Raw genomic sequence first — 22,455 nt, forward strand, 5'->3', positions numbered from 1 at the left:
TGGGATTTTTGAAAAGGGAGTAATTCTAGTTCTAGTTTCTAGTATTGAGAAGTGAATAATTCCAGTTCTACTGCTAATTGTGAATTTTGAAAAGTGAGCAGTTCTAGTTCTAGTTCTAGTTGTGCATTTCGAAAATCCAGCACTTTGTAAGTATCTCAGGAAACCGTATCGCGCCAGCCCACTCCCCACCTCCTTTGTCGCGGTTTGCAAAGATGCACCTCTTATTTTCTGCGCTCGGCATTACGACATGACAAAGATCACAAGATCAGCGCCGAGTTGAGTCAGGACGTCACAGCAACTGTTCAAAGAGTCTTTGTGTCGTAATACATTATCAGTTTGCTGCTAGTTTGTAAAATGTAAGCCTGTTTCCTAATTATCTCTCTGAGAAAAATGAGAGAATAAACTAGGCAGACTTGCAGTCACAAAGGGAAAAATGATCGCAAATACATAACTAGTATAGTAGGTTGTTTTGGGCAATGATATCATTCCAATTGCGGAGGAGAGAATCTCGCACAACCATAATTATGCGATCATCGAGCTGAGTCAGCGATGTCACCAGCGTAGTCTGGCGGGGAATCTGACGGGAATTGTGAAAACCCAATCGGCGTAAACAATTGCTGTTTTAATCAAGACGGTCATCAATAATTCCTTTCCCACTGCAATGAAAATTGACCGTTGCTGCACTAAACTGTTCAATAATCATGACTCATACGGGGATGGTTTCCAATGCGTTGAAAGGCACTATGCAATTTACATTCAGCTCTAATCTTATTGGTAGAGTCCGACCGATTCTACCGAATCGATATCACACGTTGAATATCGGTATCCGCTATCAGATTAAAGAAGATATCGGCACTTCATAGCCGTCGCCACACAACTGGGAATATCGATATAGTTGTTATAGCTTCCTAGTGTCAAAATGCAGCATTTCTAGTTTATTTCATGTTCAAGCATATAGCAATGGTTGCAAAGCTTTTCAAATCAATGCTTCGAAGTGTTCGAAATGCACCTTAAGCTAGATTCTGTATTTTTTTAATGTCGGCTTAATTTAACGGTATCGTCTCAAAAATCAGATGTCTGGCTCTCTTATTGGCTTCGGAATCGACCCAAACGTACGTTTCTATCCCCCCCTGGCGGTGATGGCCATTTACTATTTCTCATAGTGTCGTAACGCCTATATTATTTACTCCCATAATCGCTTTCAAAATTAGCGCGAAGTTTTGTGCTCATGTTGTCCAGTATTTAGGATAAAGAGAGCGGGATGCGGGGAAAAAATGAGCAATTGAAAAAAAGCCAAGCCTAGAAAAGGCGATGTTTCGAGAATATCAGTTAGACATCAGTCAAGGATTATCATCGCCATAAGATCGCAGATCTAAATGAGTTGGCAATTAAATTATTATATTTTCGCCGAACCGCCTGTACTGGGATAATTTTCATTCGATGAGAATGAGGATATAACAGGAAATTCGTTTCATTTCATAGATGAGTCCGACGATTTGATTACTCGGAGAAGGAATTAAACCGTCACATTTTCGGGTAATAAAAACAATTCTAATGAAATAGTATAATTTGAAGTCTCTAAGCGTTTAATAGCGTGTCGTCAGACGTAAGACGTTCAATTTCTAGCAAATATCTCGAAATTTACGATAGCTTGCAAGAAAATATAATTCATACGGAACAATATGGTTTTAAAATGAAACCGTTGATATATAATGTTCTTTCCAATTCTCTGCTAGTTGCTGATGATTACCGCTGACGAGTGTCAGCCGAAAATATTCGGTTTGATTTCAATATGAATATATGATTCGATTGTATATTGAAGTTCTGTACATCCAAGAAGCTCTTCAAAATTTAAATCACTTTAAAGTCCGGGAACCGAAATCATAACAAAACGATAGCTATAATCGGAGCTAATTCCAAAAGACATATTGCGACATAGAACTTTACGAGCCAAAACATTCAGACTTGTTTATCGAGTCAAATCTAGCAACGGTCGATCAGCTGTTTATCGTAAATAGTATGATGCGCGATAAAAATATATTTTGCCAAATTATTTGCTGACTGCGTGTAAATATATCACTGCTCTCTCTCGTGCGAGGGCTCATCATAACAAGCGTTTATTATGTAACAATATTATTCTACTCATGCCTTTTTTCTATTCTCTCTCGAACCGGCTCGGTAGAAGCATTCAGATTCAGTACGCGCTCAGAGCTCGCTACGCAAAGGCGATATCACGAAAATTGATTTTATAGTATAGCTCACTTTATAGGAGGCCAGTCGTACGAATGGCGTCTCACGGATAGTATATCTCAACACATTTGCGATAGCAAATAGGTAGCTTGATCTTGAGCAACTGACAGAGTATACAGTCGGACAATAACAGGAAGCTTAGCTTAGATGAAAAGATTCAATAACATATGACTAATATTTGCAGAGCTTCTTGGATGCACAGAACTTCAATATACAATTAAATAATCGACTCATATTAAAATAACCCGAATTATTTCGTCTGACATTTCGATATGATTGTATAATTCAATGATGTGAATGATAACATGGTAGTTTCTTGGTGGGCAGTCAGCCGATGCGCTAACTGCTCGTAATGTAGCGTCACGGCTCGATAACAAGCAGCGTTATTGAAACACGTATAATCATTCAGTCGTTTTAATATGATAGACTCTGTAACGTCACACCGTATCATGATATCGCACGAAATCAAATGACTAACTATTTCGGTCCAAGTCTCCCAATGTCTTGTTAGCGTGGTCATATTATAGACCGTGATCGATATTAGAAATAGCGCTTTTCCCTCAATCAACAGATCGTTCGGTTGTCGATATGGTTTTATGGCAAGTAATTCGATGGCTGTACGAAATGTGTTGTGTCAATATCAATTGCGTGGCGATGGCTGTGTGTTTCTGATCATTCCGATTTCGAAGGCTGTATTTGCAATACGTATGAACCTGTCAAGCAAACCGAACATATTGACCCTGGTGTTGTGTATAAAAATTTAGAAGCCAAACCGAGAAAAGTGGAAGACAAGAATTGGGTAAAATGGGATTTTCCATGAAAACAATCCTCTATTCTGTGATTCTTGAAGAGATTCTTGGAGGTACCGAACATCAGTTTACAATTGAATAGTACATTCATATTGTAATAAAGTCGAATATTTTCAATTGTATACTGATTGAGAAGTCGTAATTCATCTCAATTCGAGCTCGGTCGTTATTAGGAATCAACCCCATGTAAGAAGCCCCGTTTCTCGGTGCCTTGCAGGAAAGTCAGTCGGACTCAAACTGGAGTTACTAGCCCTAGTCATTCGATCGCGTGTCAGCCGTGCCTTTAAATCGCTGCCGACAAATAATGCCTCCTATTCATGAGTGGCGTCACATCCGCCCTTGTGACAACATAATGCCTGCAGGATTCATGAGCTACAAGCTCGCTCAGTAATGCGTTGAGACGACTTCAAGTCGTTAAAATAACTTTCAGAGCGTGAAGCGATTTAGAACATGACTTTGCAGCGAAGGGCGTTCGTATAGCGGCAAAAGCTGTGTAGCAATGCAGGCGTCCCTAGACGATTGGTTTCTAATTTCGTTGCAAGGTTCAGTTGCGAAGGCCTTCTCCGCAGACTTGTCAAATTGCTGGATTTTCAAAACGCAACTAGAACTAGAACTAATTACTTTTCAAGACTCGAAACTAGAACTAGTACAAGTCACTTTTCAAAATCCGTGACTAGAAGTGCTGCACAAAAACCAATTTGACAATACATTGGTAGTATGTATACAAGTCTGCTTCTCACTTGTTATGTTGATATGCGAACAACTTGGAATGTGGGTCGTCCTGAAAGCCGAACATTTAGAAATTAGCTCCAAAAGTTTGGTTCAGCACAGTTCACGCGCACATTCGTTTCGTGATGACATCCGGTGTGAATGACAGGCCAACGCCCACGCCGGCTCGTGATTCACGCCCGGCAGGAAGAAGCTGATCGTCATGAAACGCGTAGCTGTGAGTCGCCCAGTTTTGAGCTTCATATTGGGGTGTGACATTCGATATGAATGTATTATTGAATAGTATACGGACGTTCTGTGCCTCCTTCGGATGAGAGAATTGTATAAGTGATCACAAACTTTGCGTTTCTGTGGTCTGCGATAGGATGACGTCGTAAAGCCACGTAACGGCTACATTTGCAGGGAGTAAGTCTGGAGCTTTACCGCGAAAGCTCAGCACTATTTAGATCTATGTTCATTCTTTATCAGCGATTTCGATCCGGTTTTATACCGGTTACGTTACGCAGTGAAAACGAAAATCGCGTGCTTTGCAGATTTTCACTTAAAGCTGTTTGTAAAACTTGTAAACAGCGCTTTCACGTTGAAAATTGTAATCAAAAACTCATTCAAGTTAGTGAAACTGAGTAAAACACACCAAATCTTATGGAGATATATACCACGGTTTGCTTTTCGTGTGCCACCTTAAGAAATCCCACAAAATGGTGCACTTTACTATATTGGTATACATATTACTCCATAAGGATTGGTGTTAGTGACTCATTTCCACCGACTATTTTTGGTTTGAAAGCACCGCTCGCTACCCGAAAGCTTCGTTTCCTTGATTTACAGCCCGCGCTAGGCGGAAATCTGATAACATACCTATTTTCTACTCGCAGATTTTCAGTGTACGTTAGTTTCTCAACATTTCGTAGAATTTACGAACACGATCGCTCGTATGTTTCATCACGCGGATATCTCGATGCAGAATCCCACATTCGACACGATGAAGTCCATCGCGCAACAAGCGCGCATCAACAGAGCCGGCAGCATGCGCCACGACAGCTTCGGGTCCATCTCAAACTCGCCTTTTTCGCCCGCCGACTCTCTGGGATACCACAGCGACTCAGAGCTGTCCACGGACGGCAATCTGGTACCTCATTACGTTACGATCAGAGCAGGCGATCTTCACGCAGAGTCCCCCTCGCCAACCCGCGACTGTATAGATTGCGTGATAGACGAGCAAATCGACCCACCTCAGATCGCAGACTACAAATCGCGACACGCGCCCTGCGCGCGAAAATCGAAACCAAAGCCGTGCCCGGAGAGTATCATCGACGAGCTCGCGAAACTGGGTCCGTCTCAGATAGTCCTACCACCACCATCAGTGAGCAGTCAGAAGAAAGAAGCGGCCCGGCCTGGTCACATCAAAAGACCACTGAACGCTTTCATGATCTGGTCCAAGATCGAGAGGCGAAAGATCACTGAAGCCACGCCCAAGTTACACAACGCTTCCGTCAGTAAAGAATTGGGGGCGCGCTGGAAAGCCTTGCCCGATTCCGAGAAAGAGATCTACATCTGCGAAGCAGAAAGACTGCGATTGCAACACATGCGAGATCATCCAGACTACAAATACAAGCCGCAGAAAAGAACCAAGAGCGTCTCCAAAAAAGACCAGGAGAACGATGTCATCAAAAGCAAAGCGCCTAAACTTCATTGCGACGACGCGCCAGTGTCCGTGGTGACATCACACACGCGTAAAGTCCCGCCCAAACTGCAGGTACCAACGGAGCAAAACGTGCCGAGACCTGCCATAGTGTCGCCCGCGCTTAAAGCTTTGTTGGCTCCCTCGAACACGAACTGCGAATCGCAAGCGTACGTAAAAAGCGAACCGAATCCTCGTTGTGAGTTAACGAGCCAATATCAGCACTGTGAGGTCATGCAGCAGGACGCCACGAACTGTTATTACGAGGGGGTAGAAACACAGCCAGAACAATACGTGATTTCAGACACGGGCGCGCGACTGGCTTGCTTACAAACGGCCCATCCGTCCACTCTATCGAACTGCTACCCCCAATTCATTCGCCCCCAACAGGATATGACAGGGGTTGGCTTTGACATTGCACAGCAGCAAATGGAAGAGTTCGACGCCATCTTGGAAAACTTTTACGAACCGCCCAAGGTGAGACGCATTTACTGACGGTGTGCATTTTTCATGACTTGTGTTTGGCGCGTTTTGTATCTATAGAAAGGTCGTTTTATCAACTGTGAAGTCACAGTGTGAATTACCTTTTCAACAGCATAGTATATTCATATTGAAATAAACCCGGATCTTTTCGGTTGATACTGCCAGGAGTATTCGTCAGCAACGAGCATGAGCTGGGTAAAATATTGTATGTCAACAATCGTGTATTCCGGTTTACTTCAATATGAATATATGATTCAATTCACTTGCTGTACCTACAATAGTCTCTGTAAAGTCAACCGGGTTCAACCCATTAACACGTTTACGAAGGCCTCAAAACGACGTCGCCCTTATTGGCTTGCTACCTCGCTGTTACTGTGAAGCGTTTTTATCTCTAGTCGTTCGCCGAATCGCGGCTAAATTCCTAATAACGACACAATTAAATGCACTGCAGCCCGCGGCGTTTTCAGAATGGTAGCTGCGAGTTTATCCGCGAATAATGTCGACTGAAAGAGAGAAAACAACTGTATTCGATTTTATAATCAACCCTGATTGATGAAAAAGTGGGAATATTTATCTTATATTAGGCAGAGCTGGAACACTAGAAAATTGTCGGGTTTTCCAAATTACATTAGAATTGGAATTACTGATTTCACAAAAACTCAACTCCGAAAAATATACAGCAAAAATTAGGTTCACTTCATATCAAATCTGACTACATTCTCGCAAACACGAGAATGAGAAATGTCTGCACACCTAGCTCGACTCGTTTCGCGCTATACAGTTCTCTTGTAGCATTTTCAGAAAAAGCAGAGTTTAGACTAGAATTAAAACGATTGACAGAAATATTGCCAAATTAGATCAGAATTGGAATTAGATTACCGGCATTTCGCTGTAATTAGACAAATATAAACATGGAGTTTTCCAGGATATTGAGCGCAGTAGAACGTATTCGTATTGTGAGTCGCAGATCTTTGCCCTTATTTTGAATTTGACTCCCGTCAATCCAACCAGGCATCAAAAGCCTTTATGAAGCTCCGAAAATAGCCGGCTATCTCCAAGCAACCACTATTTTGATGACTTCTCTCGTTTCTGTTCTCTCGCGCGGTCAGCTGGGCGTTGAGTACCAGCTGCTATCGGGAAAACACCATTCGTGCGTTTCTTTCTTTATCTCACTGCCACGCACTCTTTCAATAATTGAAAAGCGCAAAGCGAATCGATTGCCGCCTTTGCGGCATTCCGCTCTGCACAGATCGTGTGCAGAATACAACAATAACGGTTATTCAGAGTCGACCTTTATAATCGACCTCTCGGATTTAGGGCTGATTCTAGCATGCGAATCTGAAACGAGTATTCATTCTAATGATTCGAGCCCAGTAGTGAGAATCGATTTTCCGAGAGCTGGAATGATCGGCGAGAATCATAGTTTCGATACTATTTTCTACCGTGGAAGACCGTAAACCTCGATACGTGTAGCATCAGAGCATACGAAACATGTATTATACGCTACGAACGTGCAAATGGCGTATCTGCGAAGTCGTGATCTTGTCATAGCGTGTAATAAAATAGGTATAGTCATAAAATACCGAACCATATTTAATGAGATGCAGAACTGGTGTTATATTCTGTGTGGTTGCACAAAACGTGCATATTTGAACGTTTCTTATCGTTCATAATGTCGTAACTTTCCGGGCGGTTTGTGTGCCGAACTGTTCGTAATTTTGTGTCGATTCATGTATGGCCGCAATCGATATTGAAATAGAGGGAGTATAAATGTAGGCTCAGCAAGGCGCGTAGCCACCTGTCTCGCGTCCTGGAGATGACACGCAGCGCGCAGACGCTGTTCAATCAAGTTTTTTTTGATATAAAACGTGACCTATCAGGCGCCTGTCACGAAATTCCGATAAATCGCTACGCAGCACGCACATTTGATCTGAGCTGACGGTGACTCAACGACTGTAGTTCGTCTCAACTGAACACGAGATAGTCGCCGTGTCTCGTGTAAGAGAGCTGCGACCCGTGAGTCATTAATTGGTAGCTGAGCGGATCGCGCATTTCAATATAACTCGAGATCGCTTGTTGAAAAGAAACACTCCTTTTGCTTTCAATAGCTCGCACGCGATTCTGACTCACAATCGCGCGACCGACAACGTCTTGGTACGAGGCCAAGCGTTGTTTTACACATTTACAGCTATTGAAAATGATCAACTTGCGTGATGTCATTCGCGGAAAAACGTCACCAAAAGTGCAGCGCAGATGCACACTCGTACAAACTGCCAATCTACTTAATTGACGGTAACTAACTACTGGTTTTGAGTAGTTCTAGATCTAGTTCTAATTGCGCATTTTGAAAAGTGACTAGTTCTAGTTGTAATTTTGCAAAACAAATTGAAAATTGTCAGGTTGGAGTAAATTTAAAATCCAAAATCATGACTACTTCAGTTGAGTTATTAGCGCAAGCAGGCAAAACCTACTTGGATTACTTTTCGTAAAGTGGAAGTACTTCGTTCCTGATCACCTCTGCTGCGAACTAACGTCTTAAACTGATTGTTTCCTCCGTGGTGTTGTGCTATAATTAGTTCCAGAACGCGATATTTCGCGGTTATTTTGGTAAAATTCTCAAGAATTTTTGGCAGGCGTTACACTGGAACGCGCCTCCGACGTGCCTCCTAATCGCGGCCTCGCAATGTAACGCGGTCGCGTGAATGGATTGGAATGAATTGGATTAAAGTTAGAATTACTGCATTTGCAAAAACTAGGACACTGTATTGAATTTTGTGTTGGAAAGAAAGACAACAAAATCAAATTCTCTTTATATCAAATCAGGGATAATTCCGATAAGCACGAGAATGGCTGCTGTATCTGTCCAACAAGCTTGGTTCGTTTCGCACGATACAGTTCCCCTGTAGCATTTTCGGGAAAGCATGAAGTAGATTCGAATTGAAATAAGAACATAGAAACATTTCACAAATTAGATTAGGTAGATAACCGGTATTTGGCTCTAATCATGCCAATCAGACACTTGTACTATCTAGTTGTCCGGGTCCCTATCCTATGACGGGCAGCGGGTCGCGTTACCTCACAAACATGTTTTTCCCGCCAGTTCAGGCCTGGGTGAGGCTGTTGACAGCACGCCAGAGACGCGTGATCTTTGCATGATCAGATCACGGTCAACACCGAATGTTACGCAATAAGCCTACACGGAAAGGCACAAATATTGAATCAAACGCGTACTTGTTTACTGAGGTCTCGGATGGCTTCGGATTTTTTCGCACCATTCCACAGCTGATTTTGATCGCCCCCGGGGTATGATCGGACGATATCCGTGCAATATCGCAGACAAAATTCTTGCAAATTGCTGCGTACGCTTTTACGTCTCATTATAACCGCCCTGTAACTTGACACTGTTGGCATCAGTAGAATGATAGCTACTCATTTTTTCCAAATTATGTTATAACTAGATTACTGGATTCGTGAAGACTCCTGAATCGAATTCAATTTCAAATTAGAAACAAGTGCGACAAAAATCAACAAAATCCATATTAAGTCAGAATTGATTCTCATTAGAACGAGAATGGCAAATGTATGCGTACAATGTACAATTATTGTACATTGTACACCAAGATCGACTCGTTTCGCACGATAGGGTTCTCCTGCCGCATTTTCAGGAGAACCAGAAATCAAATTCGAATCAAAATGCGAGCATGAAGACATTTCACGAATTAGATTAACTGCATTTCGCTCCAATCAGTCTAATTACACAACTTGAATTATGTCGTTGTCCAAGTCTGCGAATGTAGTCACATACGGAATCGATTCGATGCGTTATTTTGCTACGAATCAAAATCTATTTCCAACATGGCGAGCTTCGTGAACTCGTCGTTTGTTTTCGTCAAATCGCTTCGAGGAGCCACCCACAATCGACGTCGATCGCATTTCATAAACACACCGCGCGTCTAACATATGCTCGAGCCGTTACATTATCAAGCTGTTGATAAGGACGCATCATTTCCCGGCGCATCAGAAGATCAATAAAAAGGGATATCTACCGATCGTTAGTGTAGGAAATATTGCTGGGCGCTGAATTAATGTTGTAGAGGCTCTCGAAGGCACAGAACTTTAAGACACAATAGTATGATATATGAATATTGAAATAAACCCGAATATTTTCTGACACTCGTTGGGGGTAATCGTTAGCACCTGGTAGAGAATTGAAGATAACATTGTATATCAACAATTGTATCACTAATTAATTTTGAAATAAATTCAATACATATTGTATATTGCGTCCATGTCCAAGTCTAGATATGGTAATGGCTGAAATTTGATCAAAAGGACTCCATAAAATGGAAATTTACGAGAAATTTCGCGTACAAGTCAAATTAATCTGAAATCCATACGCATCCGTACTCAAGTAGAAGTAACGTAAAGTTATGCTTGATTGCAAGTAGAGGTGGCGACTTTGGAGTACGTAAAAAGCAAGTATTCTAGGTCTAGTTATGACTCGGAAAATCAAAACAGCCAAACAGTGGTAAACGTTCTGTAAACCTTCATGAAGTAGGGGAGTATTGCCGTTTCAAATCTATCCTCATCTCTGCCGTGCGTTTCGTGGCGTGACATTCGCGCAGCGAAGCGTGTCGAGTTACGTTCTCGTGTTACGATGAACTTCCGAGTTCATAAACAAGCGAACATCTCTCTGTCATGCTTAGCGGAGTTCCAACCATAATAAAGCTTGCGCAATTATGTTGAAAAACAAGTTTGAGGCTCACCATTTATTCCGTTTTTGCCCGATTTCAATGACCCTCGAGGCTCGCGGGGCTGCGCTACATTTACAGAGATCGCAGAATGTTCTATCGACGATATTATGTATGACATATTCGATCTGTTTACTCTTATTAGACACCAAGAATTATGTCGTTGTCCAAGTTCTTTCGGTAATATCATGATCATGTCGGAGATATTCGCTCTATTGACTATAATTAGTCTACTAGAATGAAGTAGTCGTCTAAGTCTGTCGGAAACGCAGTATTTTTTACGTAAAACGAACGTTCTATCGACGATATGATGTGTGAGATATGCGAGCTATTTGTAGATTTTAAAAAATTCCTCGAAACGCGTGAAATTAGATCGAGTTTCGAAACAAATATTTTCGCGGTCCTGTTTTGGTCGACGCCAAGTTTACACAATCGATTGTCGCTTGAAATATTTTCCGTAGTTTGCTTTGGTCAGTCGGAGAACGTGGATTGCGCAACAGGCCGTGTTGTCGTGCCGTTGTAGAGTAAACAGACGCGATCAGCTGATCAACACGCTCTCCATATGCGATGTTTTTCCGGATTAACCTTCCAGTGGCCGTGGAAACGGCTTTCATCGCGACGCGGTCGGGTAAAGTCAAGCCTCCGGTCTTCTGCTCTTATAATGTAATAGCGGACAGACCTCCACTAATGCGCACCTAGATCTAAAACTGGATAGACTGACTTTTCAATATACTCGGAACTTGAACTAACGACCGTTAAAACTCCGTAAGTAACTATGACATAACTAACAAGGTGCAATTACGAAGCAACTCATTCATATTCGAGATAGAATCCGCATTTGAAACGGACAGGGTTTCGAGTTTGAAATGGAAGGTGTTCTGACCTTTGGCTAGACGCTGTTGATAGCGATGACTCTGAGGTCTGAGCTACAGAGCTAGCAATGGCTGCAAGATCATCACACAACAGAACACCGGTATCACGATTCATACCTGACGACGATACATGTTTCTAGTTTTTCTACGACTAAATCATTTTGAGAATGTTCAACTAGAATTAGTCACTTTTCGAAATCTGCATCGGGAACTAGAACTACTCAAAATAGTAGTTACTTGACCGTTAACAAACTAGAATGGCAGTTTGCGCATGTCTGGAAATCGAGGTTGAGAATGGTGTTTCCGACTTGTTCATTTCGAAATGTGTCTTCGAATTGAAACTCAACACTCGGCAGCGACGTAATTACGAGACGTCACTTTCCGTAGCGGCCTCATTTCTAAATCAATTCGAAATCGCGTCGCGTACAAAGGGTTAACGTTTGACTTATCACAGAGACGAGAGAGGAAACCAATCAGTATGTGGAGCGACCGTAGCGAATTATGACCGCATAATTTATTCATCACACGGCCGTGCAATATGTTTTCGACCGAGAACCGTCGTTCTTGGTCGGGAATATTTGTGTCGTTGCTAGCGATTTCGATTTTGTAAAGTACAAATAAAAGTGTCATCGTTATGAGCGAAATTGTCATGAGGACTGAAATATCCTGTGACTCGGTTGCAAACCCTCGATTTAAAGCAAATCCTACTTTTTTGACAAGATTCTTGAAAGTACAGAACTTCAATATACAATTTAATTAATAATATAGTCATATTGACACTCGTCTGGGGTAATCGTCAGCAACTAGTTGAGAATTGGAAAGAACATTGTATCAAATGCGCGCGTATTTCTGCAGAGTGCTATCTTACTCTTTAGTCCGCCATTAGCGAATGTTGACACAGCTTGTGATGCGACCCACTTTTCTATAAAGCCGCAATAAATGAAATGGGGAACAGGGGCCAGGTGATTATGACGACATGATCCGACCTAATGATTATGATTAAGTTGATTTGAAATGATGACAGGAGCCGAAATGGCGACAATATTTACGAGGGAAGGTCAACATTTGTATTCAATTCATCAGCTGAGTCAGTCGTGATATCACGAAGTTTATTCCGCGCTTGTTTTCGAGCTGGACCACCGCATTCCGCTCCTATTGATATACAACGCTGCGTAACAATGGCCCGCGCGTTCTTGTAAACATGCGGCGCCATGAGATAAAAATCGCTTCTAAGATTGCAATTGGAATTACCAAAAAGAATATAATTATAGCTCCATTACATTTTTTCCCAATTCGATTAGAATTAGAATTATAGAATTCGCAAAATCTCGGAAACTAAGTCAAGTTAAGTTTATTTGAAATCAGAGTTGATAAAATAAGCACGATAATGGCAAATGTATGTACAGAAAGCTTGGCTCTATTCGCGAGATACATTGCTCCTGTAGCATTTTCATGAAAGGCAGAAATTAGATTATAAGTAAAATGAGAGTATAGAAACATTTCACAATCTAAATTGGAATTGGATTATTTCGCTCTAATTGGTCTAATTCGAACACTGGAATTATCTAATTGTCCACGTCTGCGTTCGACGTGACGTCACGCAATCACGATTGTTAGACTAAATCAGAGAAACCGCCTTCGCTGACGTCAGCGATATGAGTAAGCGTGATATTATTAGTTCAACTACGCTGGCGTTGCGTGAACCAATGAAATCCTCCTGTCGACTGATAAGCAACAGTTTTGACACAGCAGTTTAATCGCAGCGTTTGCGACAAATCAGACAAGCGCTCATTCTGTGGACTTCCCAAATTTGGGAAATAATTGCTTAAAATCACGATGAGTCATTGCGTCACACCTGTTCCGAACACGAGCCGATTGTTGTAAAACACGGCGTCGCTGTGTTGATATTTAGATACGTCTAAAACAATCTAAAGAGGGAGATATAGAACTTTCAAATACACTTGAATGATATACCGCATTGAAACAAACCCGAATATTGTCGACTGACACTCGTCAGGGGCAATCGTCAGATTCTGCAACTAGTAAAGATTTCCAAATAACATTGTCTATTGATACGACTGCTGATATACAAATTTTAAGGTGAATGTATGAGTAGATTGCATGTATATCTAGTACGTTAGTAATAAACTTGGAAACACAATTTCTGCGGTTAAGACACATTGGTTTTATGAGCGCTGAAATTCGTGACTTACGCGACCTACAAAGTCAAACAGAAATAGACTGAATTTGACAGTTACCAGTGTGTCTATAATATGTTCGCTTGACAGACTTGTACAAACTGCCAATCTAGTTATTATTATTATTGGCGGTCAACTAACTATACTGATTTTTGGAGTAGTTCTAGTTCTAGTTGCGGATTTTTAAAAAGTGAGTGGTTCAAGTTCTAGTTCTAGTTAGCATTTTAAAAAGAGAATAGCTAAAGCCAGTGTTTCTAGTTGCGAGTTTTGAAATTTCAGTAGTTCTAGTTCCAGTTGGGCATTTAAAAAAGAGTTTCGGATTTTCAAAACTTAGCAGTTCTAATTTTAGTTGCGAGTTTTGAAAAGAGAGTAGTTCCAGTTCTAGTTCAAGTTGCGCGTCTTGAAAACCCATCAGTTTGCACAATGTACAATTGTATCTACTTTGAATTTGGCGATGCTGTGCCTGATCTCGACCTCGATTTCGAAATAATAAACGCGTATTCGATAATACAAATATTTGAAACCATCCTCTATTTTGACCGTTTGAACTCGACTCATTTTCGCATCGTCAGCCTCACGGTTTCGATTTTCGCGTAGATCACGTGCTGTTGTTTTGATATCGATTCCGGTGGAAATTGCTTCGTTACGACATTACTGCCAGGAAGCTCCATTTGCGTTCTAGCCCTGGGCATTTGTGGCGTAGAATAATCGTTATGTAGAGGTATGACCGCGAAGAGTTAAGCGTGAAATGGCGCTGTTTATCGAGCCCGATTTGAAGCTGTCTCTTGGTAATCATGCCCTGAAGCAGACAGTTCGCGCAAATGACTATTTCTGATCAACATATAAATATGAGTAGAGTGTCGGAGGTGCAGAACTTTTCATACAATTTAATATTATAATCATATTGAAATAAACCCGAATATTTTCAGCTTATTTCATTGTGATTATAATATTCAATCAAGATGTGACCAACGAGTTCCTTTTACCTTGCGAGCAACGACCGGTCCGCTAAAAACAACACGCTTTGTCTGAAGAACAATGGAAGGCTATCAGCTGATTACATTCGGCTCTGTGACGTATAAACACTCCACATCTAGATTTGCCTTGTTTGCTTTGGCTTGCAATGCGGCGCTAAGAAAAAAATGAATCGAGATTGAAATTGAATATTCATATCGAAATAATCTGAATATTCTCAGTACATTATGATCACCAAATAGTAGATTGAGCTTAAGCCTTATCCGAACGTTCATGCCATAATGTCATACTTATTGATGCGATCGTTGATATACAAAGTTCTGACAAGTGTCAGCCGAAAATAGTCGGGTATATTTGAATACGGTATATTATTCAATGGTCTTTTCAAATCAAGGTTTTCATATTTATAATCCTGTAGCGATAAGAGTGTGTTCAGCGGGCCGTGTTACGCAATAATGAGTCAAGGCCTATTCGCTGATGGATAAACAATGAGTCACGAGTCAGCAAATCCGAAATCGCACCTGGCGCCTTATTTAGAATGAGAGAATTGAGATCTGAAATGCGTTCGATTGATTACCATGCTGCCCCTCAGACACTTATTGATCACAGAGCTCAGTTATTGAAAAACATTTTGTTATTGAACTGGCCCAGAGCATAGTATATAGGAGGATGAGAAATTCATAATCTGTGAACGCGTGACTAGCCGTGTTGATCAACTGAACCTTGTACCATAATTCCGAACGTGCCGGACTCTGATTCGATGTCATGAGTGACGTGAGTCACGGTACAAGTGACCGGTGGCAACACGTTTTGCAGATCTTTGCAGCGATATTACGAAACATATAATGAGTATGGCCGGGCAAAATCGACTGTCAGAGTGACCCGATTCTCAATCGAGGACTAGACTTCGACTCCAGTATCCGAGCATCACTCATTATATAACAGTATGAATGATGTAGAAAATTCTAATATGTACCTTTTATGCGAGCACAAAGAATATAATAACAAGAATACGATATAATAAGGATACAACCGTATGCAGTGCAATGCCAGTTCTGCGTTACATTAAAGAGGATTTTGTAATTATGACAATGCTGTGCAGTGCATTGATCGCGACTTCACCGATATGTCATTTCCACTAACGCGTGTAGCTTTGTTAACATGTTTCGTATGCTGTGATACGGCCAGTCCAGGTTTACAACCTTCCGCAGTGGAAAATAGTATCGAAACTATCATTCTTGTTGATAAAATAACTATTATTGTATTGGCAATGAGCTTATCAATTGGGTACTTGAAAGAATAATTTCTATGCTTAACTCGAATATTCGGGTTCATTTCAATATGAATATACTATTCAATTGTATATTGAAGTTCTGTACCTCAAAGAAGCTGTTAACTCGAATCGTGAAAATGAATACTCTTTTCACATTGGAGTACTCAAATCGTTGTACTCAGCCCTAATAATGACCAGTTACTCGTTAAGCAAGTGATATTTGTGCTCCATTCCGTGACACATTTTCATTTCAAGCACTTTCGGGCCGGCATGACTAATTACTGAGGCGTCGATTCGGAGACGCGGTCCTCCATTATGATCTCAAGTGACGGCATAATGCCCCTTGAGAAGCCAGCGTGAGATCACAATCTATACACATTAATGGATCCTTATCGCTTGGCCGGCTTCGATTTGATGGCGGAATAATTGACTCAGAGTCAGCTGTTTTTCGACAATTGCCCTTTAGTGAGGATAAAGTAGGATTGTGGAGCACTCCAAGCCAGTTGTACGCAATCGTTTCAACAAAAAGTCTCCAACAACTCTAGCACTCCTGAATCGAGCATAAATTTAGGGTACGGTACCGAAATACTACGATCCTCACCACTAACGAGAATGATAGTTTCGATGCTATTTTCTACTGTGGAAGGTTGCAGCGTACGAAACATGTAGTACAAAGCTATGCACGTTACTGGAAATGACATATCTGTCAAGTCGTGATTAACCCACAGCGTTGTCACAAAGCGCAATGAAATAGGTGTGGTCGAAATCATCTTTAACGTGATGTAGAACTGGGGTTGTACTACGTAAGGTTGTAAACTTCGAGTAGTCGTTTCGCAGCATACGAAACATAAAATCAAGTTTTCGTAGCAACCGTGGCCAATCCGTTTTGTAATTTTATGTTTTCCTTAACATCACGAGATGAGGGCGGTTCACAATCGTCTGCCAGATGTTCCCCAAATCGCCAATAAATTAACCCTTTTCCGCGTGATTATTCTGCCTGATAGATGTCAATCTAAAATTTATATATAGTATTAAATTGCATACTGAAGTTTGTCAGTAAATATCAGTATATTATGCAATTATGAATGCCTGTCGCCATTATTTCGAGCAGTCGCGTTTCCGCGAAAGATACCAATCTCGCTCATTGTTGCAAAATGATGAGAAATTGACAAGCGCGACCTATTTTTCGAGTCGGACTTTGCTCTCGAAGCTGGTTTCCTGCCGTTCGCTGAAGCGCGACCGATTGGCAACGTTCGAAATGAGATCGTTTTTCAAAGCGATATCTTTGCAAAGAGACTCATGAAGTGCGTGTTTTTCGATGTCGAATTTTGATGTCGACTGTTGATACACCATGCTTTTTATAAATATGCACTAGTCGCTGCTGAAAATTACCCTAACAAGTGTCAGTCGAAAATATTCGGGTTTATTTCAATATCAATATATGATTCAATTGTATGCATTAATAAGTTTATTGAAAAATGAGTCTAATTGAATTGTGTATAGAAACAACTTTGAACTGAAAATTGCTCTCCATTTTGCAGGAAGTCACGGAGTTTGACTTGAACAAAATCACGCTGCAGTCCCGACTCGGATCGTACGACCCCCGACAGCCCGAATCGCAGTTCGATTCGTTCGAACTAACGCCAGAACTCAACGACATTCTGTACAACGACTGTCAGGATTTCCAGCTGCCGGATCTCTACTACTGACTGGCACCATCTAACCGATTGTTGCGCAACGCGCGAGCGGAGATATCGAACTACCAAAATCGAGAAAGCGTTCCGGTTTGAAACTTGAGATAAAATGCGACAGTCACGGCGCTGAAAAGTAGCAATCATGGGCGAATCGCGGAATCCCTGGTGCTGTCTATATGAGAGTGCCGGATTTATTGCAATATTGAGATTCCGGATGAACGCTGTGCCTTTGACTTGACCTGTCGGGCAAATTACTGGCCCCCTTTCCAAAGTGTATCCTGTGATGTAAATACAGAACTATGTTTCCTGTGATTTATACATTCTTTCTTATTTGTATTACGGTCCGGGCTTTGTACTTTTGATTATATCGAAGGCGCGCGAGAGAGACGATTGCGATTAGAACCAGATCGATACCTATAACTAGCACCTTCATAACCACGATTTCACTTGCCGATATTCAAAAGATATTGGCATCTATAGGTTACGCCGCATTCCCAAAACTTAGGAGTATCTCACTACGGTACCTGCTACAATGTTGTGATATTTCTTTACCTGTAATGTCGACACCAATATTTCTTTTAATGTCGACTCGATATGATCGGCAAACCGACAAGGTCGGTCGTGTTCTAATTGTGATCAATTTCATTTTTGGATCGCCTCTCTCCCGCGCCTACCACGCGTGTTTGTGTGCGAACGTTTTACGAATTCGAACGAGGCTTAGCGGGTTCTAAGCGGCTTTGACACCAAAGAATCATTTGCGAGCGCCAATCGCCGTATTTTAAAACTTCTGCTGATACATTCGAATAATATATTCCTATTTAACCCTGATGAGTGTCAGATTTAAGAACATTGGGAATATATGTGAATATATTATTCAAATGTATTACGAGGTTCTGTACTCCTTAGCGTCTCTTTGAAAACCTCTGTTCTGTGACGCCAAATTACCGTATTGGAGTGTAGTTATTGAACGCGTTATCCAGCTGGATTGGGACGTTGTTCGGGTGTTGAATGTTTTTGTTTTTAGCAGATGTTTTGTGCGATCGTAATTGTATCTCGTCGAGGAGCTGTGACGTAGACACGTGCCTGACTTAGGCCCGTGTCGCTTCACAATCGACTCGTCAACCAGTGCGATGTTCTTTGGTCTTCTTATGAGAAATTGCTGCCCGTTTTTTATGTAGATGATTTGTAAAATAAACGAAAAAAACCCGAACGTTTTGGTGGATTTTGGTGCGTTCGAATGATCTCAGGGTAATTTTTCATGATTAGAGATGAGTTACAGTTGGAAATTTTGCTGCGATATCTAGAGCAGGACTGGTGGACCACGGTCCAAATGCGGACCTTTTCAGTGTGGAATCAGGACCTTATCGGACTCGGTATTTACGTAGTTTTAAACAAAAACAAATCCAATATCGTTAATTTGGGTCTACTTACAGCTGTCAGTCAGTTTTCCGCTAGACCATAGGCTTAGAGTTCGTTTATAACATTAGAAGTGGCGAATTTGAGATACAAGGGGGTGAAAATACCAAATGGGGCGACTAGGGGCGAAAATGTTAGAACTTCTGGTGAGATATATTTAATTGACACTCCTAAAAATGCACGCGAAAGCGTTTTTTTCTGCATATGATACGCAAGTTGAGTAAATAAAGGTCAACTCAACGGAAAGTAGGCGTAGACGCGGAACCAGGTTTTCCGAGCACCTACTCGGAAAATTACCCTTTTCTAATCAATTCACCAGCCATCGGAGTTTGGTGAACGCATTTCCCGTTTACATGTCCTCTTTTCGGATCCGTAAATATGGGAGGCAGAAATTCGTGTCGAGCTTGATAAGGGGGCGATGAGTCGAAAAAGGATGATAACCACTGTAATATAGTTTCCATCTACATCGCTTTAACATCAACTATTTCAAAGCGATTCAGGTTCCCGATCGTTTTGGAGTTGTGTTTCGTGGATGCTCGTCGTTTACGAAGATTAGCTTGCGCGGATGGTGGACTAACAATGCGATATGAACAATAAACAGTTAGCAAGATGTTATGGCGTGGGCGCGCAGGCTGTCTAATGCGAGACGTCGTCACGTTCATCTAGGGTCCGCAACAGAGAGCAGGCAGATACGTTAGCCTGCACTTTAATATACAACAGAAAACATCAACAAACTAGGATGAAAGAATCGGACATAATAAACAGCGTTGGTCGTACAGCGTCGGTCGATCATCAGATAAAAAGGCGGCACGCATCGAACGACGGTATTCTTTAGTCAGAATCCAGACAGGGTCGCGCACAATGATCATCAATAATTGTATTTGATGATCCGGCGTCCAGAGAGTATATGTGCCGATCCGCCATAATGTCAAAACTAGCATGATCTGACATCGATCTCTGCCTAATGTTGTGATCGACGCAGTCCTAAACCTTTTTAGATCAAGAAAAATGCTACACCCCCACTTCGCCTCTCTGATCTATCATTTACCGGTTCTTGTTCCGTTGTCGGCGATATACGACTCTCTGCAAGTCTGAACTGTACAATGTTCATGAAACCACTGTCGATTGCGATATAGCCTATTCACTGCATTTACGCCGGTAATAACATAAACACTGTTGGAACACTTCCCCTATTGCAGCACAGATGCTTGCCGGTGTAGTCTTATTACAGTGACGTGGGGAAGATATACGTACGAGATCCTCAAAATGTTATCGTTGTATCAATCAATCAGTTTTATTAATATTTTCATCATTTCAAAACATCACAAGACTGCGATACAATGAAAAGATAGGAGGGTGTCGAAACAACTTGGAGTAGCCTTTGATCAGACACCAGTGTTGGGATCAAGTCACTACCTTCGAGTCACGAGTCATTTCGAGTCATTGCACATTTTGACTCGAGTCAAGTCAAGTCAATCGATTTTCGAAGGTGACTCGAGTCAAGTCAAGTCACTCGATTTTTGGAGGTGACTCGAGTCAAGTCGAGTCAAGTCAAGTCAAGTCACGAGTCAAGTCACAATTCAAGTCAAATTGCCTTTTCGACGTATAAGGCATGGTTACGTCATTGCATTTTGCTAGCTGTCTGAAATACAGATTGATGTAGTCATTGATTCTGAACCGATGAACGGATATAGAGTTTAATATACACGCAAGAAGGCGCTGTATCGCTCACATAGGCATATCCGTAGAACTGTTCAACTACGTAAGTAATTGCATAGCCTCAGTTTATAGTTACCAGCCAAAATTGAGAAACGAATTGATAAGATGCAATACACATTACTCATTTACATATTGATATGATACAATTCGAGCCTACACCAATGGTTGAGGAGTATATAAACTATATTCGAATTCAATTTCAATAAAACAAGAGGTTTGCTTAAGGTATAAGATCAGAAAACAGAAATGAATATTATGCTATTAAAATACTTCACTGTTAGTTTACGACAACGTAAGCTGTACGCTTCAATCACTACGTCTGTGGTCATTTTATTTATGTGAGACATTGGAGGCTCAGTGAAACACACGATCATTGAGTGATTTGTCGCTCTCACGGGTTACACCAGCGTTTCGCGAACAATCCGAACATATGGAAGATACAGTGATTTTTATCGACACCGATTACTTGATGACTTGAAATTGACTCGTGAATTTTGCTCCGAGTCACGAGTCAATCCACTTTTTTGATGCGCCGAGTCAAGTCAAGTCAAGTCATTTTTGCAAAGTGACTCGAGTCAAGTCAAGTCATACCAAAAAGGTGACTCGAGTCATCCCAACACTGTCAGACACCCACCTTAGCCTAGGCGGAGTAAAGAAGAGGCATGCACTGCACACTAAATGAAAAGTAATACAGAGAAAATAAGACGCAAGCGACAAAATGAGGTGGCATGTGGTGGAGGGCGAGGTCTGGTAATCCTTAAGGCTGGCTGGTATTTATTTAGAAGAAATTACTTGTATTTCGACTTGAATGCGGACATGCTCGACGACTGTCGGATAGCCGGCGACATGCTGTTCCACAATTGGAGTCCGGCATACTTGATAGAGCAATGCGTTTTCTTGTATTCCGTCCTGATCATATGGTAGTTGTTCTTCGTTGACGCGCGTGTGCTGTACTTGTGCGCTTTTGACTCTAAGGTGAAGTAGTCGTTGAAATTTGAGGGACATTGACCGCAATGGAAATGATTCACGAACTTGGCAATTTCTAGCTTCCTCATATCTTCTATGTTTAGAACACCAAATCTTTTGAGAAGCGATTCGTCAGTTGCACAATGCACATCCAGGCCCCCGTGGGGCTTTGGCAATGATACGGATGATCCGATGTTATAGTTTTTGCAGTGGGTCGATCGTATTCTTGCAGGCAGCACCCAAACAGAGAATTCCGTATTGTAACTTTGATAGGAATAGAGTGTTGAAGAGTATCAACAGCACCCTGACTGACAGAGTGTAGCTAAGGCGGCGAAACAGACTAGATACTTTCGATAGTTGGGGTTTGAGTGATTGCGGGGGAGATAGCGTAGTGGTGACGATAAGCGCCTACCAAGCCGGATCCGGATCGACTCCCGTCGGAGGTTCATTTGGGCTCCTCTTCCCCCGCTGTCGACAAAAAAGCCCAGAAAAAAAAGACCCGAAGAAAGAAAGCACTCACAAGAAATGGAAAGAACCAGTAGAAAGGGCCGCGGCTTCAAAAAGATCAACATCGAAAAAGAACTGTGACATCGGGCACTCTAGGCCAAGGTGGATGTTTGAGTAAAGGATCGCTACTGA

The 22,455-nt window shown here is 41.7% G+C and overlaps 1 protein-coding gene across 1 annotated transcript; it reads left to right on the forward strand.

Annotated features, from left to right (window-relative positions):
• The first annotated feature begins 1,703 nt into the window (after positions 1–1,703).
• LOC145448699 (uncharacterized) lies at positions 1,704–18,925 on the forward strand. Its single transcript, XM_080327165.1, has 2 exons — positions 1,704–5,946; positions 17,563–18,925. Exons 1-2 carry the CDS (start codon positions 4,723–4,725, stop codon positions 17,728–17,730), a joined length of 1,392 nt encoding a protein of 463 aa, XP_080183291.1. The 5' UTR covers positions 1,704–4,722; the 3' UTR covers positions 17,731–18,925.
• Positions 18,926–22,455: the final 3,530 nt, after the last annotated feature.

The sequence above is a fragment of the Botryllus schlosseri genome, chromosome 10, assembly GCF_051294905.1.
Source record: "Botryllus schlosseri isolate E-star chromosome 10, Bs_hap1, whole genome shotgun sequence".
Taxonomy (NCBI): Eukaryota; Metazoa; Chordata; class Ascidiacea; order Stolidobranchia; family Styelidae; genus Botryllus; species Botryllus schlosseri.

What these genes read in the sequence shown, in the direction of transcription:
- LOC145448699 (XM_080327165.1), top strand. Translation starts at nt 4,723, where the DNA reads ATGTTTCATCACGCGGATATCTCGATGCAGAATCCCACATTCGACACG. An exon ending in ACTTTTACGAACCGCCCAAG is followed by an intron (nt 5,947 to 17,562) that starts GTGAGACGCATT and finishes TCCATTTTGCAG; the next exon opens with GAAGTCACGGAGTTTGACTT.